General features: G+C 36.5%; 3 protein-coding genes, 1 long non-coding RNA gene and 1 pseudogene across 6 annotated transcripts; 3 read left to right on the forward strand and 2 right to left on the reverse strand.

Moving 5' to 3' along the window:
• The first annotated feature begins 1,127 nt into the window (after nucleotides 1-1,127).
• On the forward strand, nucleotides 1,128-3,442 carry LOC149263603 (uncharacterized). Its single transcript, XM_089388146.1, has 2 exons — nucleotides 1,128-1,504; nucleotides 2,847-3,442. Exons 1-2 carry the CDS (start codon nucleotides 1,216-1,218, stop codon nucleotides 2,891-2,893), a joined length of 336 nt encoding a protein of 111 aa, XP_089244272.1. The 5' UTR covers nucleotides 1,128-1,215; the 3' UTR covers nucleotides 2,894-3,442.
• A 4,573-nt stretch (nucleotides 3,443-8,015) lies between these two features.
• On the reverse strand, nucleotides 8,016-19,135 carry LOC149263604 (uncharacterized). The gene is made up of 2 exons (XM_089388160.1): nucleotides 18,999-19,135; nucleotides 8,016-9,132 (listed from the first exon to the last, which is right to left on the reverse strand). Exon 2 carries the CDS (start codon nucleotides 8,987-8,989, stop codon nucleotides 8,264-8,266), a length of 726 nt encoding a protein of 241 aa, XP_089244286.1. The 5' UTR covers nucleotides 8,990-9,132; nucleotides 18,999-19,135; the 3' UTR covers nucleotides 8,016-8,263.
• LOC149263605 (uncharacterized) lies at nucleotides 9,031-14,275 on the reverse strand. Its single transcript, XM_089389365.1, has 6 exons — nucleotides 14,016-14,275; nucleotides 13,313-13,904; nucleotides 12,958-13,157; nucleotides 12,626-12,876; nucleotides 11,926-12,533; nucleotides 9,031-9,132 (listed from the first exon to the last, which is right to left on the reverse strand). Exons 1-6 carry the CDS (start codon nucleotides 14,273-14,275, stop codon nucleotides 9,031-9,033), a joined length of 2,013 nt encoding a protein of 670 aa, XP_089245491.1.
• A 79-nt stretch (nucleotides 19,136-19,214) lies between the features above and the next one.
• Nucleotides 19,215-23,181, forward strand: LOC149263606 (uncharacterized). Of its 3 annotated transcripts, XR_016259288.1 has the most exons (5): nucleotides 19,215-19,507; nucleotides 19,613-19,681; nucleotides 19,773-19,825; nucleotides 19,915-20,001; nucleotides 23,054-23,181. It is a non-coding gene; the product is annotated as an uncharacterized LOC149263606 (long non-coding RNA). The 3 variants fall into 3 exon arrangements; XR_016259287.1 differs by lacking the exon at nucleotides 23,054-23,181 and having other exon boundaries at nucleotides 19,231-19,507; nucleotides 19,794-19,825; nucleotides 19,915-20,506; XR_016259286.1 differs by lacking the exon at nucleotides 23,054-23,181 and having other exon boundaries at nucleotides 19,288-19,507; nucleotides 19,915-20,506.
• A 30-nt stretch (nucleotides 23,182-23,211) lies between these two features.
• LOC149263607 (aspartic proteinase nepenthesin-2 pseudogene) lies at nucleotides 23,212-24,252 on the forward strand (annotated as a pseudogene).
• The last annotated feature ends 1,802 nt before the right edge of the window (nucleotides 24,253-26,054 follow it).

Raw genomic sequence — 26,054 nt, forward strand, 5'->3', positions numbered from 1 at the left:
CGAGACAACCGGCAATCGCTTGGAGGAATAACGCAAACAGCATCCCTGTCGACAGGAAGGGTGGATAGATTTCCAGCAACGCACTGCTCAGAAACCAACCCTAAAACCTCATCTGCGCAGAGAAGACTCTGCTTACCTCCTCCAGGTGAAACCGAGCCCCCTATAGAAGAATGCAGGCCAGAACCAGCACTAACCAAGGGATCAACGGCATCCAGAGACAAGAAACCAGAGTCCCCATCCGAGCGGCCAGATACCCAATCCTTCAGCGCTGAGATTTGCCCAGATGAGACCCTGCTCTGGGAAGCTGCTCTCACGGATCTATCAAGAAGATCAGAATTCCCCGCCAACCTTAGGAACTTAGAGGCTTGATTTTTCTTACGAATCTCCTCTAACCGAAGAGACTTCAAAGCTGAACAGGCCTCTATTCTGGCCCACAGAGAGGCAGAAATTAAGTTACTAAGATCTAGATGCAAATCAAACAACACCCGGGAAAGCTGATTCAAGGAAGAACGAACCCAATTGATTTCTGCCCTAATTAAAGCCAGACTCGCCTTAAAGAAAACCTGATGGTTTCGAGGAGAGTGAAGGGGGTGCTTAATCAGGGCTTGCTTATGAGGTGGAAAGGTGAGTTGGACACTCACCCATTGACTTATGCTAAATGGTTGTACGCTGTAGGGCTTGCTTATGAGGTGGAAAGATGAGTTGGACACTCACCCATTGACTTATGCTAAATAGTTGTAGCGCTTGCTTATGAAGCGGAAAGGTGAGTTAGAGACTTACGCATCGACTTATTAAAAATTGAAATTTTGTAGTTATAAGAATTAATACATGCTTATACCTAGTAAGTACGCAGCACTTTCAAATTACAACTTTTATCACTTTATACCGGGCGATCGTAGACCTTTGAAGATTCGATTAGCAATGCCTTATTATTACTAAGGTTAATGATTTATATTTACACCACTCCCTGCAAGGATGTACACTTGACTTAATTAAACTTAACTTTTTATTCTACTGTACGTGTATAAAATATCTCATGATATTAATTTTTTATTCTACTGTACGTGTATAAAATATCTCATCATATTGGACACTTGGAGTTCAGTAGACCGTGCATGGACCTCCACTAATCTGGCAAGGGCTAACCAGCCATATATTGCTCCATTAATGCCCTTGCCAGCTATGTATGGGCAGCGGATGGCATAAGATGGAGGCATGACTCCGGCCGGCGACATTGTATTCTCCGGCGACATACCCGGGACCCACCACACGATTGCCCGCCCGCCTCCCGCTTTCCACGTCAGCGCACGGATCCATTTTCAAATGAATCCATCCTTCCCTCGCGCCCATTTCATTAAAACCAATTTGCAACCTGCTCTGCGCATCCTGCATCCTGCTTCGCGAACCCTCTGCATCCGAGTTCAGACTGCTCTGCGCATCCGCTGCATCCGAGTTCAGACTGCTCTGCGCATCCGCTGCAACCATCCGCTGCATCCGAGTTCAGGTATTTCTCTGACTTAACCCAATCTTCATCGATGGATATCCGTGGAGAGCTATGACCCAATCTAGAAACAAGGGACTTGTATATTGCTTAAAATTCAACCTTCCATTATTTTCAATTGCGATGGACCGCAGTTCGAAATACTCCTCTTGCAGTTCTGCCAACTATTAGTTGGATCTGCTGAAACAGGTACCAAAATATTTCCAATCTGTAGAAACAAAATACCAGCCTTGAAAACATATCCAGTATTATTCAATATGTTATATTCTACAGAGAAAATAAGTACCCATAAACTAGGGTTGTCATTTATTAATTTTTATTCTTGCTACTTTGTGAGTAGCGGAAAATTACCTAGAATGATACTACAACTCTTGGTTCGATATTCACATATCCAGGAATGCACAAGATTTACTCTGGTTCCTATTAACACCAGGTATACTATAGTTCTACCTTTTCAAACCATTTTCCTTCACTTAATCACTGTTAATTTTTTGGAATAGTTACAATGAAACACATTGTAATTTTTTATGTGACTCTGGTGTTTCCACTTCACTCATGAAGGGAGCTACTAATACAATATTTAGTAGAGGTAAATATTTTACTCATTGTGTGTAAACCTTATAGTGGAATTTACAATTCAGATTCCCTTACTCACAGTGTGGTTTGGTTTTCCTGTATATTATAATATATATACGTATGGAGGATGGTGTTATCTTCTCGCTCATCTACACCAAATAAGATGATTCAAATAATGTTCTCACATTGTTCCAATTCGATTCTTTGCAAGGTTCCAGGTTGATTCACTTCCTCCATTCTATGATGGATTTTTGTGGCACCTTTTCGATGGGAGAGTTCCTAATTTGTAATTGTAATCTATTTCTTTATTTCTGACTGTGCATTATGCTACAACGAGTCTATAATTTTCTTTTTATGGCTTAAAAGGGTGTACTAGCCATTTAGAATTTAACATAAGTTTATCATTATTATCATTGAGACTCTTTGGTACTTATATTATTTATTTGCGCGGTGGCACCTAAAACGTTTCCAGTATATATACAAGTATATCCTCATTTCTAAAAAAATATTGAGATATTATAATGCTCCTTGGTTTCAGCATATCTATTCCTGTCTTTTCTTTTATACACATATGATCTTCTCGAAAGTAAGTATTTGTAATTTATAATTAGCCAATATCATCTCACCTTGGGATATTTATTCACTTACTATTTATATAGAGTATGGAACTCAATATTGCCAGATTATCTTTGGAGTTTATGATAATCAGGATATTTTGTCATGTTAAAGTATTCTAACATGAATCTATTTTGTTGTTGTCACTATGCAGTGCTTCTAAGCCCACGGAATGGTGGAAAAGTGGACACTATGCATTGAAGTATCATGCCGCCCTAATCCGGGTCCAGCATCTTTAAAAATTGTCCTTCACAATGGGGCAACAAATCATGTGATTTATAGAATATGGGAAGTGCAGGGAAAGACAACCAATAACGAAGCATACTACATTACACTCGTTGCAGGTTTAAAAGAGGCAAAACACAATGGGGTGAATAACATAACAGTGCTGACAAACTCAGAATTAATCTGTAATCACATGGAAGGCATCTACAATGTTCGCGCAGACAATTTGAGGCCCCTCTACAGAGAGGCAAAAATCTGGAGTGCTCGATTTAATTCTTTTTCGATAAAGCACGTTGCGAAGATCCATAAAATCTCTTCTGATCTAATGGTTGGAGCAATCTCAAGTGTAGATGCAGGTGCCAGAGATGATTCAGGATCATCGTTCATTCCATTGGCAAACATTGATCAGCATCAATATAGGTCTCGACTATGTGTATACACCATGGTTGTCATTTTTATTGGGATTCTGATACCGTGGTTCTTTCAGTAAAGTACTCGTTAATGTACTTTTTTTTGGTTTTGTAATATCATTCATCTTGGATGTCCAATCATGTTATAACTGAATTCATGTGTCCAATTATGTACATTATATTTGAGGTGAACTAATTATTCTTAACTTACTGGTGATTCTGAAGGCCATCCACAAGTTGGCAAATGTGTGGATCATTGCTTTCAGTGCATATGAATATGTGAATGTTTGATTGGTTTTAATTATGTCCATTTAATATTTTTCAAACTTGACTAGACTACTATTGGACATGGAATTATAACTCCTCAGCTTAATAATATGTATGCACAATCTTCTTCAAGCATCATTCATGATTGCCTATTAATACTTGGAGGGTACCAAAGGCTCATAGTTACCTTGTTATCTACACCTGTTAATTCCATCCACATACTTGCAGCTGCTCCATAAAACAACACAACTATCTGCACAAGCAATCTGATTTCCTTCATTTGAAGCATTTTTGTTGAGTAGGGTTTGCAACACACAAGCAATTCTAGGTAATGTATCCTTTCTTTTCCTTGCTTTCCATACTATATGCACTCACCACATATTTATTTCCTTCAACTTGTTGCTTGACACGAAGTTGGAATCCTTAACACCTACATATAAACTTAGAATGCTGATGACTTGGAACATGTAAGTATTAATTCTCTTGAATAATGTGCCAACGACCATGAATCAACCAGAAAGTAGTTATGGAAAGACCATCTGCCATCTCAATCCTTTCCCTGTACTCATGTTGAAAAGAGATTGGTTGTGATGAACTCGACTTAAAATGGATCTTTAACAGTTTTGGAAAGACCATCTGTCATCTCAATCCTTTTCCTGTTACACATGTTGAAAAAATATGGTAAAATTGTTTTGTGATGAACTAGACTTCCTCAAAATCGATCTTAACATTTGTCTTTCCATAGTGCATGCACTCTTCATCTAGTTTATTACCATTTATGAATCACATAAATTTGGATGTTGTTTACACATTTTTCCATCAGCAAGAAAGAGAGTCAACTTTAAGGTCACGAGCTTTGAAAATTTGTTAATTGAACTCTGAAATTTGTTAATGGTTAGTTCTTTCTCTAGACCGGCTTTAGACTGAAAAAATAAGCACCTCTTAAAGAAAATTATTCCACCAGCTCCACTGAATTGAGGTTGTTCCTGATAATTACATATATAGAGAATTTGACATGGGATATATCTCGGGGGCCATAAATGGCAAGTTTATTGTATTGATTCCTAAGAAGAAGAATCTGTAGAATTTTGTTGATTTTAGGCCCATATCCCTTTGTAAATGGGTTTATAAAGTGATATATAAATTGATTTCCAGAAGAGTTAAATTGATTTTATCGAATTTTATTACTCAAGAACAATTTTAATTTATGGAAGGAAGGAAGATACAAGACACCATTGGAATAGCACAGGAGATGATCCATTCAATTAAATATAGAGATCATAAATCATGTCTACTTTGGATTTGGTTAAAGCCTATGACTTCATTGATTGATAATTTTTGTTATTAATGTTGATCAAAATGGGTATGAGTAGACATAACTCAAAATGGATCATGGGATGTATTAAATCTACACATTTTGTTGTGGTTATCAATGGTTTACCTTCTAAGTTCTTCTCAGCCTATAAGGGGTTGAGACAGGCATATGCATTGTCACCCTTACTATTCCTTCTGCTAATAGACACATTAAGCAGGAAATTGAAGGATTCATGGGACACAGGCCACATCAAAGGGGTCAGAGTTTCCAATTACCTATAGGTAACACATCTTATGTTCGTAGATGATATTTTATTTGGGGGATAGATTTCTATTGCTGAATGGTCCATCTTTCATAAAAGAATTAAGATATTTGGGGATACCTCTGAACTGTTATTCAATGAAACAAAGTCAAAATTAATACATAATGGAAAAGATGAATAATAAGGTAGCTTTTTGGGATATCTTCCAACCATATAGATGATGGTTTCAACTACTTGGGATTCATTTTAAAACTGTGTGTATTCAAAATTAAGAAATGGGAATGGTTAATTGGAAAGTTTAAATATAAATTAGATAGTTGGAAACATAAATGGATGTCATTGGGGGGGAGATTGATTATGCTTAATCCGAGCATACACAGCAATACACAGCATCCGAGCATACACAGCAATATAATCAGAGCATTGCTGGTGGTGATCCTGGCATCTATAACAGATCAGTACTTGGAGAAACTAATCCGAGCATACACAGCAATATAATCAGAGCATTGCTGGTGGTGATCCTGGCATCTATAACAGATCAGTACTTGGAGAAACATTTACATTTCATATCTTTGATGATAAGTGGACCTCTACCACTCGGGAAGGGACAGTTTACTGCCCCTGTTGTAGTAATATATGCACTGCACAATTTTACCATACAAGTATAGTAAAGGGGCAATTATACATTATCTGGGTTGTCTCTGCTTTTGGTGGTTTTTATTCAAAATTAATTCCAATTAAGTTTATCCTGCAACAATATGAACATTATGATTCTGATTGGTGATAATAACTTACATTACTGTTAGTGTGAATTCTCTCGAGAATTTTTCCTTTTGCTTTTGGCTAGAATATCTTAACCAGGAGTCTCAGTCACCTGCCCTCACATTCTGATCTCTCACTTATCTTCAGGGGCAGGATAACAACCCAAATGACCTTTCTTATTCTTTTGCTCTCTCGTTAACTAAAAGATAAAGTATTGTTTCACAAAATAAAACTTAATGCCTGCTGTTGAGTTTTTAATCTCTTCAATTGCATGCCTCTTTTATCATATCCTGCCAAACCAAATCAGTTACCATGAACCTTTTATGTCTTCAAAACATGCTTAAAAATTTATGTCTTCAAAACATGCTTAAAAATTTGGATTTGTTTTCTCTTCATGGGACGAGCTTGTTTTTTCTTGATGGGACGATCTAGTGGTTGACACAATGGGATATATTGTCCCCTTTATCCAGTTTCAAAATTTGAAATCCTCTTTTCAGTTGTTGGCACAATGGGATGTTATCCTCTCCACCCGGTTTCAAATCACACAGGGGTATCTTTAGCTCCTTGTGATAAGGCTCAAAGAGTAGGCTCCCCCACTGTCGTGGAGTCTCAAATCTTGCTAAATCAAAAATTCCTGGTATATTTGGCTATTGAATATACCCTTGCAATTATAATGGCAATCCCTAGATTTGATCTTAGGCCTCATCTAGAAATTGTACTCACTTTTGAAAAATCATCATTTCAATTAAATCTGTAAATTAAGTGATTATTAATTTGCAGAAACTGGCCACTCAATTGATAGGAAAACCAGTGTTACCGAAAATTGACAACAGATTGGTGCTGTTCATGTCTACCATTGAAACTGATCTCTGATTTAATGTGTATACCGTCATCTCAAACTGATGTTCCATTCAACAGTTTTCCTTAATGGAGCACACCCTCTTGAAATCTCCTCCAATGTGCTTCCAACAATTTGTTTTGAGAAACTGACTGATGCTTCTTCCTTTTGCGTTCCATTCAGTTATTTTAATTAGATGGGATTTCTATTCCCTCCATACAACGAGAAATATTAGTACCCAGGGAATAACCAAATGTCACATATAGTGAAAATTGAAATGATTCAAGAACAGGTGAGTTTTTCATCAACGTGAATCAGCCATTTACTGTGTGTCAGTTCAACTGAAATTCAGAACTTTAATCATGGTTCTGTTTGGATCTATGACAATTTTATATTCGACCATGTCCCAAGGGTTTTCAGGGTCTCTGGAAGAACCAATATGACATAAATGGTTAAACGAGCTGTGATAATCATGTCCATTGATGCACAACAATGGGAAGCCCGTTCACTTTGTATGCCTCTGAATGTTTCAAAGATCCCACTGTCCTCATTTCATATAGCATTGGGAAGCACAATTTCTTTGGTCATTCTGGAACCTTGCAAAAATTCTGTTACAGTGATTCAGACTTCCAATAGAATGTCAGAGTTGCCATAATACACTAGTTCTTATCACACCAATATGACACTGGTATCGTTAAGTTGTTTCCTGCAACATCATATGCAGAGATGCATAGACTTTCTAGTCAACCAAGAGATTAATGATTCCAATCATTTTACAGTGCTGGATTGTAGTTTATATTGCTGATGGTTGTGCCTACCGAGAGTTTCATAGCATGAGGGTACTGTCAAGGAAGCATTATCTTCCTCAATAATTACAAAATTACTTCCTTATCAACAATTCCAGAGTTTATTAGGTTTTGTAATATATTGTCTGCCTTGACAGCTTCAAATGCTATATTTTAGACATTTATGTGCCTCTCAATCTCCACCTGAATTATGCTGTGCTATCAATCCACACTTCTTTTAAGGCCTGAAAATATGGATGGAAAAAGAGGTTTGATATAGATTTGACGACAATGCTGACAGAATAGTCTAGAAACAGTGCAGTACTCCTAGAAACTTGCTTGGAGAATCACAGGTCATCAGCAGCCAAAGTTCAGGACCAAGTGGGAATTGTGTATAATTAATGAAAACAAGAAAAACTCAGAATTTGAAATAATTAAGAGTTCATGAAATTTTCCCTTAATAATATTAACAGAACTGTTTCAATGGTCGCAAAAATGCAGAGCTTTTGATATTACAAAGACCAAGTTGGTTTGCCTGCAAAGGAACCACAAGCATAGCTAAACATACAAATAGAAGGAAACCAGTTTCAATGCCCTAACTAGCCAACAAATTTCACCAACCACTAAGAAGTTCAAGTTATTCAAAACTGTCCCAAGAGATTCACACATAATTATGTTCCCTGTCAACCTTTTAAATGCTCAATAAATCAAAGCTGGAGGGACAAATCAAGCTGTGAATCAACCAGCATTCCAGAAGACTGCCTAACTGGAGACCTTGGAGACTGTTTTTCTACATTCAAATCTGGTGGAATCGAATTTGAAAATTCAGATGTCTGTTGAGAAGGCTGTTTTGAAGGTAAAGACTTCCATAGTTGTTTTTGAGATTGGGATGTATCAGCTCCCATTGGTATCTGCCTGCAATTAAAAGGACTCTGTGTGGTTGAATTCGGCAATTCTAACATCGAGTTTACACCTCCCTGAGAAGTGGCATGAGATGACAGATTCTGAGGATGCATCCAGCTCAGCTGTGAACGCATATACAGAGGCATGTCCATGGGTGCCTGCTGTTGAATAAATTGAGGAACACTACTAGAAATGCCTGATAGTTTTGTATCACCATATGGTTCCCTGGCCACACAATTGGAATTACCATCCAACCTTCTATCAAAACCAGTGCTGCCAGAAGTTGTCGTCTGGACACTTGAAACAGGTTGCACATGTTCAGCTGGTTTGGCAGATGCCCATTGCATAAGTCGGTTACTTCTGGAGACAATCTCAAGCAATTTTGACTGGGATACATTTGAGGTAAATTTTGCACCTGCCAGATTGACTTCACTGGATTTAGCAATTGATGAAGCTGATTTCAACTCACTCTGTTTGACTCCTTGCAAAGGCGTTTGAAAATTTATATTGTTGGCTGACTGTGAACTCATAGATAGAGGAACATGTAACCCAGTAGATTGAGACAGAGATACTAGTCCTGTAGATTGAGCAACTGTTGCAACTGTAGATTGAGCCAAGGTCTGTTGATCCTTGATCTCCTCACGCAATAACAAAGCACCAGGAGGAGCTTCAGCTGTAACAAAAAAGAAAAAAACAAGAATATAAGAAGTTAACAATGAATATGGGAGTGAATCCAATTAACATAAAGGCTATCAATATTCTCCTTCAAAACACATAAACAAAAATGCAGTCCTTGAGGAAAAAGTTGAAAATCCTAGGAATTGAACATGTACAAACAACATAACTTTTACAAGTAGAAAAAGAAAAGGCGCAACTGCTATAAGAGTTTATATGAAGAAACAATGAAATTGAATATCTGCAAGAGAAGAATTAGCATTTAGAACTATCTCAGAAGGCTCATGTCTGTGTTGCTTCCACTTCAAATGCCATATATACTTAGGATCTTGTAGAACAAATGTCCAAAGCATTATCAGATCTTAGATTATTTGAAATAGAATTGAGGAAACATGGGCACTCTAGTAGAGGCAAAAGTACAATTTAATATCAAAGAAAGGCATCTCAATTCATAAAATGAAAGAAACAAAACTAATTAATAATGAGTTGGAAAACAAAGTCATATACAGTCATCAAAATACAGTCATATACAGTCATCAAAAGTCATATACAGTCATCAAAATACAGTCATATACAGTCATATACAGTCATATACAGTCATCAAAATACAGTCATATATCTCAAAGTCATATACAGTCATCAAAATAATTAATAATGAGTTGGAAAACAAAGTCCTAACAACAAAATAAATGATAAAATATTTAAATGATAAAACTCCATATGAGCTTAGGGCACTAGATGAAGTTGACAAAACATATTTCATCGTAGAAGTAAAAAAGGTTATCAAGAAAAACTTCTTTTATAAAAGTCACAAGCCACCGATAATATCTGCAAGAGAAGATTTAGCATTTAGAACTATCTCAGAAGGCTCATGTCTGTGTTGCTTCCACTTCAAATGCCATATATACTTAGGATCTTGTAGAACAAATGTCCAAAGCATTATCAGATCTTAGATTATTTGAAATAGAATTGAGGAAACATGGGCACTCTAGTAGAGGCAAAAGTACAATTTAATATCAAAGAAAGTCATCTCAATTCATAAAATGAAAGAAACAAAACTAATTAATAATGAGTTGGAAAACAAAGTCATATACAGTCATCAAAATACAGTCATATACAGTCATCAAAAGTCATATACAGTCATCAAAATACAGTCATATACAGTCATATAAAGTCATATACAGTCATCAAAATACAGTCATATACAGTCATATATCTCAAAGTCATATACAGTCATCAAAATAATTAATAATGAGTTGGAAAACAAAGTCCTAACAACAAAATAAATGATAAAAATATTTGAATGATAAAACTCCATATGAGCTTAGGGCACTAGATGAAGTTGACAAAACATATTTCATCGTAGAAGTAAAAAAGGTTATCAAGAAAAACTTCTTTACATCTGTAATTGCATATGATTTTCCCTTCAATATAGCTGTTTGTTTTATGATATTTCTGGAGTTCCTGTATTAAACTGTTTACTGAGATTGTAGCTTGTTTCCAGGGATTTTGATCATGTTGATTTCACGCTGCACTCCATTTTTTATGCCTACGGGTGGTTCTTCGTATTGGAGGAACCATGAATAGACTTTGAAGCTCTCAATCAGCAAAGCTTCAAATATTTCCTGTCAAATCAAGGGTACAGTTCCTCATGTCAAAGGATTAGTGCCACTGCAAAATTCTGCAAATCCTTTGATATCATCAGCGAGACTGCCTGCAAGATGAATAGTAGAGATGAAAAGTCACATCCTTGTCCTATATAAATATTTGTAAAGCTTATTTTCTGTTGGAAAGTCCAGTATCCTCAACTAAACTAACCATTTTAAATCATCTATAGTTTAGATGATCTCTTTTTATCTGTCATGATTTGTTGTTTATGGTTAATTCAATAACCAATATCTTTTTCCTCCTCCATTGCGGATGCAAGTACCATTAAGGGCTAATAGTAGTATTGTCAAAGAACTGAGCTATTACTGTCAAAGAACTGAATTCTAAATTTACAATGGCAGGTATGGGAAGTGAAGCTTTGGAAAATCTCTGCCTCCTTATTTTCCTCACAAATAGATCCTTCCAATTTGCCTGAGAAATCCCTTATGGCAGTTTCAAGGGTAACATTCTTATCTGGTATGCCGGTTCCAGAATCTGCACAAGGGGCTACTGATCATTCACATAAGTTTATGTGAAACAAAAATTTCATCTATTAAGTAGATGCTTATCCTCACTTTCAAGTTGACAATCCAGAATTTCATCCATAGAGTACAAGTTTAGCCTTACCTTAAAGTTTTCAATCCAGAATTTCATCTAGAGTATAAGTTTAGCCTTATCTTAAAGTTTTGAATTTCACAATAAATGGTAGATCAATTAATATTTCCATACCAGTATTTTGCAGAATAGAACCTTGTACCCTTCTAGATGTGTGGTCCACCTTGATTTCTTTTGTAGAAGAAATCTCCAATTGTTCATTCAGGCTTCTTTTCCTTCCACGACACCGTCCAACCTTTAGAAACTGTGGTCCACATTTTCTTGATTTCAACGCAGGAACACTTTGCCCCCCTTTTTTTGTTGGGCTCAAGAAACTATGTCGCCTCTTGGTAGTGACCTTGGATGGAGTTAGAACATCAAATTTCTTATTATTGTACTCTTCGCTGACATTTTTTACCAATTCATTTAGTGCATATGCCTGCTCCAAAGATTTGGGTGTTATTTGTAATAAACCCCTCAATATCTTATGAGTTGATGACATCACAAGTTCAATTTCCTCATCGATTGTTAGGGCGCTATCTTGCCTTACCATGGTTGGATCAGTGGAAGGAGAAGCCGGAAGGCTCATTTCAATTTCTGGGCTCATTGCAAACGATTCATTTAAATCAAGTAAATATCCAGGTCTTTCTGTAATAGACCTATAGACATTAGGCAATTCATTGCCACTTGAAACCTTGCTAGTCACTACCATCTCAACTTTTAGAATATGCTTGCAAATATTGCCATTTAGGGCCCATTTGCAATTACAAAAGTGTAGGTTCTGCCCTTTATAGATGACATGATACCATGTATCACGAGTTGCCGTAGTTTGGCTACGAACCAAATACTCACTTTCCCTGTTTCCATCAGCCATACAATCTTCATCTGGGATATTCTTTGCTTTGCACTTACTTAAATTTATTTGTTGCTCAATTTTTGAAGCTCGGACAAAACCAGCATTTTTTAGACGTTGCATGTGAATGTAATACAACTCAACCTTTTTTAATAAAAGGTGCAACAGCCAATCCACCCTTCTATGGGACGCATTATTCTTCTCACAGAGGTACCTTTGCTTTAGGTACCGGTGATAAGATTCGATAGCATTATTAGTATCCTGGTTGGAATGTGGGAAGTCCCTATATGCTTTTGCCCACATATCTGAAAAAAAAAACATATATTAGATGCGAAAAAACAATAGGAAATTGTGAATTACAAAATAAATTGATAAAATGCAACCTTAGGAAACTTACATAGCTTGTTGTTGTTTAACCAGTTGGTTGCAAAATAATCCAAAAACACTGTTTCTTCTTTGAATTCATCAAAGAAACTTTGAATTTCATGTTGCACAGATGCATCATCTTCACACGAATGCATGATTAATCCCAGAGCACGGAAGATACGGACTTTATTTTCCTTTCCCCTGACTTTCGTTCCAACATTTTTCAACCAGGCTCTACGGACATGCCATACACACAACAATAGTGTACAGTTTGTGCAAGACCTGAAATAATATAACATTATAAGAGAATATCCTTGAACATTATTACTTTTTAACTATTCTAAAAAGAAAAAACTGGTTCACCTTAATGCCTCGATTTCCGCTGCTGCATCATCTGTGATGACAGCTCGGACATGCCAATCTGGGTTTTCCTTTTTCCCATTTGCAAATAATTGCGACATCCATTTACAAATATCAGGAGTACCATTCCGTGATGATATTACCCATGCCACTGGAATCCCATTGTGATGATCATCAAAAGCCATTATGGTGTACAGTTGATACTGCATTACAATAAGAAAACAAGATTATAAGCATATAAGAGGACGACATTGAAATAAAGTAGAATAAATGAAGTTTTGGTAAATATGTTTACCCCATATTTGTTAGTGCTAAAAGTGGAGTCCATTGATAACATGTTGTTGTGTGAGTATCTCACCATCATTGAAAGCATCCACTTAGTTTGTATGCCTATAATGAAAGGAATGTTTTTAACAACATCTTGTTGTTGGTAGAAGAAAAAGCTCTCTGGGCACTCACTAACCCAACAATCCACACTCATTGGATCATTTTCATGCTTCACATACTCTAGCCTCTTGATATTATTGTACATGTTTGACACATCCTTTCTTGTCATGAAAGAATCTCGAGGTGCCCCTGTGAAAAGCTCACCAGATCCATACCTTAAATCAAAGATAAATTTTTCCCAGATCATCGTAGCATTAAAACCATCACGAACCAAATCTTCAACAATAGTTCGTATATGCTGTGTTAAATGCGGCGCAAAATTGAATTTCTTGGGCATGTCATTTGCCTCATTTCCATGACAAACCACATTTTTGTCATCAATATGTCTGCATGCTGTATATATTAGAACGGCATCATTTGGTCTAATAGCAAGTCGTCGCATAATAAAGTGACACTGACAACCAACTTTGATGCTGTGACGTGGAAGACGTTTCTTAGTTGTGGATCCAGGTTCAGCCACATTGCTGGATTGTACACGATTTGGACCATAGGCACACCTATATCTGCGATCAGCAATTCACCAAAAATTAAATAAAATATTTATGCATGTTTGACATAGTGAACTTAAAATCAAAATTTAATATAGATAGAGAGAGAGAAAGAGAGAGACTCACACAACATATTCTAGATATGTTGAATTATTTGTCCTCTTGATATCCTTCACATCTTTAATTTTTCGAATTTTAGCAACAAATTGAGTAGGTGCGGGTTCCCTCATTTGCTCTCCCCTTATAAAATCCTCAAGTCGACAATATGGAATAATTGCGACTTGGTCTCCTGCTACTTCTGTCCATGTCAAATCTTCCGCTGAAAACTCTATCATCCCTTCTGGGTCCTCAACCTCCAACTCATTGATCAATTCCCACTTCAACATTCTTCAAATCCCTATACAAATGAGGGAACACATATGAGCAACAGTTCATACTATGAAATTTTTTGTAGTGTGTAGAATTTACACTGAGAGTTCCCACCAGATATAAACACATTTACAGCATAATTCCCTATCTCCCCTTCAATATTTCCTACCCATGCACAAAACAGTATTATAGACTTTCAAATGCTTCATCTTGGTATAATCAATACATTGCTGAAAGAAACGTAATAACATGCAAAATCTGTTGCAAAGAAAAAAATGTTATACAACTTTAATCAGTTTGTTCCACTTTGTTATGCTAGAGTCATCGCAGCACTCTATGTAAGTTGCATTTCAGCGTTAAATTATAATTTCCTGGAACTTGGTTTGTTCATGAGGATTGTTGCTAAGTTCTCTAAGTTCATTCTCAGTGGCTGCCCTGTTTCAGACTCCACATGCTGAAACCTGAGTCTGAAAATAATTTCATTCTCAAATGCCTTATTAATTATGGGACTGATGGTCGACTCTTGTTTGCTTTTTGCATGGCTCCTTGAGGACATTTGTATGCTGAAAGGACCAAAGAAGTCTAGCCTTGTCGCCAACAGCAAAGGACAGAATACATCCATCAAGATATATAGAAACTAAAGAAGCTCAGCATTTGAAGTGCCAGGAAGCTAAGGCAGCAACTGGCAAGAAGGGAAATATCAATCAATAAAAGTTTGTAAAAGGAAGGGAAATGTTTCATTATAGTCCAAGAACGGCAATTGCACAGAGAGAGAGAAGGGGACTGCAAAAAGCTGAGGAAAGCTGAGGAAAGTCTTGTTGGTCTGTTTGGAAAAACAAGTGTTCTTTCAAATCACAAGTGATAGGGCAGATGATTAATCACCATCTGGAAATTAATCCTAAGATACATCAATCAGGGATAACATAGGGATTATGTGTAGTTTGTCATAAAAAAGGAAACTATCAAGCATACATTGCAATATAAAGTGTCTCAAGTCATCTAGAGGTTGATTAAATAAATAAATAAATCCACTCCTCTTCCTGGATTCTTTGAGGTGGAAGGCCGCTAGTGGCTATCCTTGGATATAGTATGATGATAACAAACCATGGCAAAATTTATGAAATACTATTTGTTAGATGAGCCTTTCATTTCTATGGATAATGATAGTGATTTATGGATTACCATTTGTTGGACGAGCCTTTCCTTTGTATGGAGAAAGATATGCAGAACTACTTATGGTAGCAGCATTTCCAAGTTCAGTCTAGAATAAGAGAATGTGCTAGAAGTTCACTTGTAAGTGTTTCATAAATTAAAAAAGACAGTTGTGTCAATGATGGCTTGCTGGGTTGACAAAAGTGGATAGCTAATATAGACCCCAAGAGGGCTCAAGTTCTACCAAGTGATATGCCCCATGCTTTTGAATGTAAGCAGTGCACCCAACAGCAGCTGGGGCCAGGTGCATGTCCCAGGTGACTTGGCCCAAATAGATACCCCCACTTATGGTTTCTAAGTTGAAGGCCACTGAATTGAATGGCACTAAAGGTTCATCTGTAATGATAAATCTGGGGTCATTAGCCTCATCATGATAAGAGGAAGCCCTTTGTGGAGGCTGTACTCTTGCTTCTAATTCAAAAGCTTTATTCAAGCTGGTCTTGAATTCAAGACCATCTGAACTAACATTCTATAAATATGTATAAGAAACTAGAAAATGATAGTCGGAAATCTGAAACTATGCACTTCCACATACGAAACAAAAAGTTAACTTGTCACTATTTGATAGTCAACATAACCCTTGATGACTGTTCTACTTTACTGACAAATTCAACTTTATCAATTCTGTAAAACTGGTATCTTGACTCAAGACTAGCTGTTTTTGATTATGGCATCTGTTGTTCACATTGACTATCCATACTTCACAATGAAGAGAAAATCCTTTTGTTAAGGATCTACTCTATTACTAGGAATCTGATTCTACCCAGCTTAATTTGGATTCAAGTTTGGCACTTCCAACTAAACCATCCAATTGAACCCAACCATACTACCGTATGAGTTAATGATGAACGAAAACCTTGACCTATTACCCTTATATCCTACATCAAACGTCTGACTTGCTAATCTTTAAGGATCAACATAGCACAGCTTGGCCTGTTTAATGTAGCACTAGGCTTCTAATTCATCCCCCTCCACATTGGGTTCCAACTCAGCCTGCCCGTAATCATAGCAATGATGAGAGGAAAATCCATTACCAATGGCCTTTTATCATCAAGTTGACTTGTAATCTGTATCTGACAGCCAAAACTGTCTATTCCAGAGCAGATTCTTTCAATACTGTAACTTCAGTTCTGACCCTGATTGTATTATGACTAGAGATTATCCATAATTAACAATCACCACCTTGAATTAACCATCAATTAAAAACGATGGAATTAACTTTAATATTACAATTAGAATATTAAAATGCTTTTAATTTGACTTCAATTTATCTTACAATCAAAATTCAAAGTCCTATGTGACCAAATGCTATTGCATATTTCTTGGTGCTGTCAGTTACAGTTAGAGCAAGAATTTTCCAAACTTTGGTTGACTGAGCATCCAAGCAATGGAATTGCACACCTGTGTGTTCTAGATAGTGAACCCATGTTCCAAAGAGGCAATAATGATGCTTTCCCACAATATCTCTGCGTTGATGTACCGTAAGTTAAACATTGCACAAGCGTTATAAATGACTAGCTTATTGTAAAGGCTTCATTATTCAAGTAGTTATGTATATAATGGTAGCTGTAGGGTGGTAGATAATCCCGCTGACAGCTTGAGATGAATTGTTGTAAGGAGTCACTTCCGTTACCAGCTGAATAGTGGATGTGCAAACTCAGCATTTAATTAATAACCATTCCTCTGGCCACATATGATGGCTGTGGCTAATTAGTAAAGCGTGCAGAATTTAAACAGAGCACAAGTAAACCAATGATTTGATGACATTAGAATTTAGAATGTGAATTATATGTTTATATAATGGATCTTTGCTGTATGTAAAGCATACCACATCAAGCATTGAGGATGTTTGGCTGTAGCATGCTATTGCACAGTGCAGCAGCTAATACATTGATCCAACACATAGAACAAATGAATATTGGGCTGTAGGTGCCAGCCAGCAATGCGAAAGTGCTAGAGCTAATCCGTTAACTAAACCAGCAATCAACCAGAATGATCTTCACACAAGCTTTTAAACACATTATTTGGCATTGAGATTACCCTGGAAAACCAAATGGTAAAAGTTGGTAAGTGAAGCCCTTTCAAGGGGATTTTGCTACTAAAAGCAAAACTCTTCAATCCCCTTCATTTTCTTCACTTCCAAAAGTCCATTGAACATTATTTGAAGTGAATAATCAATCCCAAGCTTGCTGGGTAAATAAAAATAAGTTTTGTCCCTACTGGGGATTTAAGTTTTAACCCTTAGAACTGAGTAGTAAATTCCAGATTTGAACATCTGTTGAAATACTCAGTCTTTTAAAGTGCTAGGACTCTAGGAGGTTCATTTGATTCATATTTCAATATATTAACACTTCCAGCCCATAGCCATATTTTTCGAGATCATTTTAAGGCTTGTGGATGACCCCAAAATGGGCTATAGCTTGTTGGTTTCTGTGTTTTTGTGCAGGTTTGAAGGTTCAGAACAGAAAGCCTTATCTTCATTTTCAGCCACATACCAAGGGTAATATCACGGTATTTCATCCTAAAATTGGTAAGGGTTCTTCACACAAAATCCCTGTGCTTTTCCAAGGCTTTTTCTTTTATTTATTGTGTGTTTTCTTTGTTGTTTTATGTTTTCTACAGTAAGAAATCATTCTCAGAATAGCAAATTTCCTAAACTAACTCCTGGACTCCATCAACCAATAAGAATTATAACTTGGCACTGGTATACTAATCTTGTGGTGTAGGATTTTGTGATTGTAGGGAAGCCTCCCATGACTTTATAGGAATTGACCTAAATAGTGGGAACTCATGCTGAGACGACAATGGGCACTTTTTTTCTATGGTGTGCCTCCCTAGCATCTTGTCGGACCTTAACAAGACTACTAATTGAATTGTAATAGTCCCTCAGAAAGAGTAATGACATCTTCATTCTCATCCTTATTAGAAAGTCTACCAGCCATATCCTAGAAGATCATAGGATTATAACAATGACTACTGTTGGAAAAATTCTTCCTCTCCTCTTGACAAGAAGAGGTGCATCTAAAGTCCCTTCTTTTAACTAATAACTGCACTTGTTAACTTTTTGTATTTAATTTGTGGATTTGATTAAAAATTGAAACCGTATTGTTTCAACCCCTTTTAATGCATCGCAAGCTTAAGGACATATCTTCGACAATGGTTGTTTCAAGTGATTCTAATATTAGACTTTCAGTGACAAACCAACCTAAATCTGAACCAACCCAAGTGACAAACCAACCCAAATGCTTCGTTGTAGCCGACACTTTGATAAGATCTCCGCAGGTAGGGTTTTATTTGTTAACCGTGGTTTGAAGACCCAAAGGATATCTACCCAAAGGGTTTCTACACAGTCGATCAGCCAAACCGTTGGTTAATATGAAATGCAATTAAGCGAACACAGAGATGATTTTATAATTACAGAATGTTGAGAGAATCCGAGGGTGAGTAGCAGTCTTTAAAACAGATTTAAAACTCAATGAATGTTTAAAACCACGATTTGTCATTTGCAGAGAAGGTGCAGGAATTTACCAGGAGGTAACAGAGCTCAGTTCGGCGGGTACTGAATGTGCAGAGTTTCGGTGGCCAGCAATGCGCTTCAGTCCTGCGGGCAATGGGTTGCAGAGCAAACTGGTTCTGGTTTCACAGCTATGGTGGCGCGAAAATAGTTATCACAATTATGATGGATTCATTTGAAAATGGATCCGTGCGCTGACGTGGAAAGCGGGAGGCGGGCGGGCAATCGTGTGGTGGGTCCCGGGTATGTCGCCGGAGAATACAATGTCACCGGCCGGAGTCATGCCTCCATCTTATGCCATCCGCTGCCCATACATAGCTGGCAAGGGCATTAATGGAGCAATATATGGCTGGTTAGCCCTTGCCCACTAATCTGACGGTCAGCATCACCATTGAGGGCACGTTGGTTGAGGTAACCAATTCCCCACCTGACTCCGAAGACGAGGTTCTTTAAGGCATTTTGGTCCAGGGATTAAGCGCTCTACAACCTGCAAGTTTGGTTGTCTCCTTTGCAGCTACACCGAGTATGTTGACTGTTGTATATTTTGAAGAGATTAGGCTTCCCGATTTTTCCCTCGTTGACGGTTATATCTATTTAGAAGCCCTAATTTGTTCCACTGTCAATGCAGGTGGTTTTTACAGGTTTCGGCCTTGCATCCACAGGTGAAGGAAAGGCTATGGTCAGCTTCCTTCCTCAGGTAATGGTTGGAAACCGTTTTCTCTGGAAACAGTATCGAATCCTTTGCAAGAGAAAGGAAACTGATAAATGCTTATGGCATTTAATTACAGAGTCTTGTTTCACTGACTCAGGTGTGCATTGTTACACCACCACCACTCTACAGGTACTATATTGTTACAGGCCTGTTTTCCTTTACTTCTTTAACAGTCTCCGCTGGAATTTCTCTAACTTGACTCTTAAATCTGCTTGCAGGTTAAGTATTGCCCAGCAACTCCTTTTCGCAACAGTTCGGAATCCTGCAGTGGCAACCACTTATGATTTTTCTCTTCCATGCTCCAGGTTGGTTACTCTAGTCACTGAGGGTTTTTCTTTCACTTCCAGACAACGCAAAGTCACCTTTTGAACTTCCGGAGATGATTAAATAGAGTTAATCTATGGCCGGTCTTGCCGACATTTCAATTGATAATGTTGTTCTGCTTCTAGCTTAGGGTTACAAGACAGTAATTGTATGAACTGAGAACCGAATAGGTGAGTCGGCTGCCATATTACTCTAATTACTGGAATGAGCAATCCTGTTGCAATGTCTGTTAAACAATACGAATTAATCTGTGTTAATTTTTCTGGGTTTAACCCTAATTCGTTCTTACGGGTTTTAGTAATAGCATGTATTAAAGTTTGCTCATGCATCTGAAGTTTGAACCTGAGAGCGGATTCTTGAAATGTTGAGGGTTCAATCCACATATGTTCGACTGTTTGAATGTAAAAAGTTTCCTTAGTTATCAACCACTGTCCTGAATTTACATAAAGCGCCATTGATATTCATGGAATTTAGTGGGCAAGTTTACCTGTGCGTCGTCTGTAACATTTCTGAATTGGTTTCTGAGAATTTCTTGGCTGTACCAAACGGTGTTTTCGTTCCACATTTGTTTGTTTGTATCCAGAATAGAGTTTCGAAGAGGACGGGACCCGGCTACTATTACCCCTCAGTTTTCAGGGCTCAACCTCTTCGATCCTCTGTTGTACAAATAATCCATAACATTGATCTAATTTCTATTTAATTTCTGCAATAGATTATTTAAGGATGCTGCTGATAAATCGTTATATTTTCTTTTCTTTTAAATTGTTTTCCACTTTTTTATTTGATTTAACAAATTCGTAAATCAAGAAATTACTCGATACCCTATCTTGCCAGCCTTGTTCTGGATCTGATGTCATAGATTTTACAATCTTTATGTTTATCCCTGTTGGGTAATCTTTTCCACCATTCCTCGGGGATAATTCTAAAACAAGCTTAATAGGAATAATTTGATAACAGGCAAGAGCAGTCACCCAAACTTGTTCACCCAGAACTTTACAGGTTCTTTCACGCGTAATGTTTTCCCTTAGCCTAACTCAACAATCCAGTCTAATTGTTATCTGCTGAGGTAACTGTTTCCTTACTACGGTAATTAAATGGAAGATATTTTTCCATTTGTTTCTAAGGGTTCTCATTCTGGGCCTTAGCAGATGACCCACACTGCACTGCAGCAACTTAATTATTGTTCAAGATTATTACCTTCCATCATCCACATTATTAATTCTAGGATTAATAGAAATTTTCCATCTATAATCATTATGCTTATCTCAAAAATAATTCACAGAAGGAAGTAGGATTCCAGGCTTCGCTCATTATTCCATCTATAATCATTATGCTTATCTCAAAAACATTTCACAGAAGGAAGTAGGATTCCAGCATTAACTCATTACTTTATTAAAACAAAAGTGAACACAAGAAACATAACCAGCTACTACTTAATTGTTCACTCGATTCTCCGGAATTACTGTAAGACTGAATCTGATCCTCCCTACCTACCGTGAGAAGGGCAATTACGTCGTCTTCCCCCGAGCTTCCACTCCATAGCAGTATGTACAGCTTGTCAGACTCAAGTATCTGGCATCAGCACCACCGTCCAGCGAATACCATCCGAATATGATCTGTTCCGGAGTCTAGACTGGCACATGCCCAGCACAGGAATTACTCCTTGGCAGCGTCCTCCCAGTTCCACAGACCTTTCTTTCTGTCCCCTTGGACTTTTCAGAAAGCAAAACCCTTCTTTCCCTCGAGATCCCTCTTTTATCAGGAAAGAAGGGGGTAACTGTCATAACTGTCTCACAGTTAAAATTAGTTTCAACCAAGGGTGTTACAGACAATGGCACGAGACCAGATTAAGGTAAAGTTGTGCCTGACTGTTTCTGTGGTTGCACCACTCATCCCTTCTGTGAGACATCTGATGTTCCTCTCCAAAATACTGTGAGACATCTGATTTTCCTCTCCAATCTCCAAATTAGTTAGATTACAAATAACAACGTTGGGTTTCTGTTTTTCCGGAGGAGTTTTTTACAACAGTGGAGAGACGCTAAAAGGGAGCCTGTCTTCAGCTCTGGTGGATTTCTATCACTTTGCAGGTCGTTTGGACATGCAAAAATTTAATATTAATGTATTTAATATTTTTTTATTAAAACACAAATTTTAACACATTACATCATACAAACTCTAGATGATATATGTTTTTAACTTCGACTTTATCAAACACATTTTATACGGCAAACTAGGAATAAAAACAGAAGTATAAATATAAATCTATATATAATTTCTTTATATGATGGATATGGCCACATATCGTTTTGAGACTATAATCGAATTCCAAACTTTTTACATAATATAACAAATTATATTACTTTACAAAGCAAGTAGAGCTCTTTTCCATAGTCAATGGTAATATTTTACTTTTATAAAATAATAATAAAAAATTACAATGGCATGCCGTGTACATATGAAAAAACTGAAGTTAACTTTTTATATAATAATAAAAATTTATATTACTATTATATTACTTTCCATGCACAAATGGCCAAAACAAGTGGAGCTCTTGTACATAGTCAATAGTAATATTTTATTTTATATAATAATAATAAAAAATATTACTATTTTATATAATAATAATAAAAAATTACAATGGCTTGCCATGCAAATATGGAAAAAAGTGAAGTTAAGAAAGACATCTAACTTCAAATCAAATCAGCCATGGCCTTTTGATCTCTATTTAATAGAATGCATCCCTCCTCTTAGACCAAACCATTCCTTCTTTTGCTAAGCCTTGCGTATTTTCCTCCGTTGCCAAGTTTCCCTCTGTAGCTGTAGAACAGAGAACAGACATGGCTCCACAATCAACAGTATCTCCTTGTGCTCCTTGCAAACTTCTTATTTATTTGTCATTGCTTTTCATGTTACCTAATTTGATGCAATGCAGACCGCTTGTGCCCAAGATTTCAAGGCCGGATCATAAACCCGTTGATGGGTTGAGAATAGATCTTGTGCACAGAGATTCATCACTTTCCCCATTGTTTCCAGGGAATATTAATTCAACTGAACGAGTTAAGCAAGCACTGCAACGCAGTCAAGAGAGGCTGGAAACACTGCATAGATCTGTAGTTCTGAAGGTTGGTCAATTGGCCCACAAAAGTTCAGGAATCCAAGCTCCAATAAGTGCAGGAAGTGGAGAATATACGATGAAGGTAGAAATTGGTGAGCCGTCATTATCATATTCTGGAATTCTAGACACAGGTAGTGACTTGATATGGACACAGTGCTTGCCCTGTGATAATTGCTCTGATCAATCCTATCCAATCTATGATCCTTCCCAATCGTCCACTTATAGGAAGGTCTCATGCGAAAGCCCTGAGTGCCCGCCAAACCCTAATTTTTATTGCTCTGCTGGTATGTGTCATTACATGGTGGAGTATGGTGATTACTCCACCACCTCAGGGATCCTTTCATACGACACGTTTACCTTTTCATCAGAGTCAGTGGACCAGATTGTCTTTGGTTGTGGGCAATACAATGATGGCCACTACGCAGCACACGGAGGTGTAGGCTTCGGACGAGGTTCCTTATCCTTAATTTCACAACTTGGGTCATTAGGTGCTAATAAGTTTTCTTATTGTCTCCAGGGTTTTGAAGAACCTTCGTACATGGTCAGCCCTTTGTTTATAGGCCACAGTGCTACTTTGAATGCCGAGGTTGTCAGTTCAACTCCTTTTATTCAAAACGCGGCATCAAGTTTCTATTTTCTTTCGTTGGAAGGAATTAGCCTTGGAGGTAAATTATTAAACATCGATGCATCTACTTTTGATATTCAAGATGATGGTAGTGGTGGATTTATGATAGACTCCGGAACCACATTCACGCTTTTGCATGAGGATGCATATCAAGTTTTGAAGAAAGCATTGATCTCTGCCATTCACTTTCCGCAAACCGATGGGTCTGGACTCGGACTAGACCTCTGTTTTAACTTAGGTCCTGACTATCACTTTCGGCTTTCCTCTAATCAATTTCCTACTATGACTTTCCACTTTAAGGGAGCAGATTATGTTTTGCAGCCGGAACACTATTTCTACGTTGATGACACCACTTTCTGCCTGGCAATGCTTCCGACTTCCCAGCTCCAGATGTCCATATTAGGGAATTATCAACAGCAAAACTACCATATTCTCTATGACAACGGGAACAACATGCTCTCTTTTGCACCGACGGATTGTGATTCCTTGTAAGCAAGCACATCGACAGGTGTTTTCTCATTATCAGATGAATAAGGTTTTGTTTCATCCAAAGAAATTGTCATGCAATTTTGAGTCTGTTAGTGTTACTAGAATTTGTTTTCGAGTGTGTTACTGTTCCTAGAATTTGTTTTTGAGTCTGTTACTGTTACTAGAATTTGTTTCGGAGTGTGTTACTGTTACTAGAATTTGTTTTTGAGTCTGTTACTGTTACTGTGACAGTTTTTTTGAGGACTATACGCAAATAGTAATAAAGTTGGTTATTCTGATTTCGGATTCATTGAACCATGGTTCCCTTATTGTGAATATTTTAAGACTATACGCAAATAGTAATAAAGTTTGTTACTCTGATTTCGAATTCATTGAACCATGGTTGTTCCCTTATTGTGAATATTGATAAACTCTTGTGATTACGGAAAGGACTCCTTATTGTGAATATTGATAAACTCTTGTGATTACGGAAAGGACTCCTTATTGTGAATATTGATAAACTCGTGATTACTGAAAGGACTTACTAGGTGGATTCAATCCTATATTATTTTGATATTTATTATTTTACATTGAATATTGCATTTATAACCGTATTGAGAAATATGGTATCGATAAGCCATTGATAAGCCATCATACTTGCCCATTAAATTGTAACAAAACACACATATATATATATATATTATAGATTAAGAATCTTAGTGATAAATTTTTATGATTAAGAATTTTATTATATGCTTTTTTAAACCAGTATATGTCTAAATTATATATAACCAAAACACATATATAGATTAAGAATTTTAGTGATAAATCTTTATGATGAAGAATCTTATTATATGTTTCTTAGTGATAAATCTTTAAACTAGTATATGTCTAAATTATATATAAATTATTTTTATTGTTTAATAATTTTTGTTTTTTTAAATAGAATTTAATTTACTTAAATTTTAGATTTTTTAAATTTTAACAAATTGAGATGAAATGTATGGTAAATTATTTTTATTGTTTAATAATTTTTGTTTTTTTAAATAGAATTTAATTTACTTAAATTTTAGATTTTTTAAATTTTAACAAATTGAGATGAAATGTATGGTGAAGTAATTGTTTTAGGTTATTATAAATTAATGTCTATAGTGAATTACTGTTTTTATTGTAAATAAATGTTTTCACCAGGTAAATTAATGTTTATATGGTGAAGTAAGTGTTTTAGTGTTTTAGTTTATTATAAATTAATGTTTATATCATAAAGTAACTGTTTTATTTATTAATTTATGATAAATTAATGTTATATATCATGTAATTTATATAATTTCTTGTTTTAATTTATTATTTTTATGATAAATTAATGTTTATAGGCATAGCCATGTAATTTATATAATTTCATTACTTTACATCATAGCTTTATTTTTTAAAACATGTTTATGGAATTAACCATTGCGTAATTTATATAATTTCATTAGTTTACTTATAGCGTGATTCAATAAAAACACGGGAATGGAGTTAACCTTATTGCGTGATTCAATAAAGAACACGGGAATGGAGTTAACCTTATCGCGTGATTCAATAAAGAACACGGGAATGGAGTTAACCTTATTGCGTGATTCAATAAAGAGTAACTTAAATTGCGTGATTCAATAAAGTCACTTAAAACCCTAAACTCTGAAATAATATAGAGTGTAGTGGAGTACCCTTAACTGTTGTTTTCTGTTTTTTTCGTGGCCAAAATGGCAACGAATTTCTTGGGAACAAAATTAGAAACATAATATCATGTACTCGAGTTGCCTGAGATATATATGAGGAAGTCCATC

Source organism: Pinus tabuliformis, chromosome 6, assembly GCF_031772625.1.
Source record: "Pinus tabuliformis cultivar Carrire ecotype Pingquan chromosome 6, CPIR1, whole genome shotgun sequence".
In the NCBI taxonomy this organism is placed as follows: Eukaryota; Viridiplantae; Streptophyta; class Pinopsida; order Pinales; family Pinaceae; genus Pinus; species Pinus tabuliformis.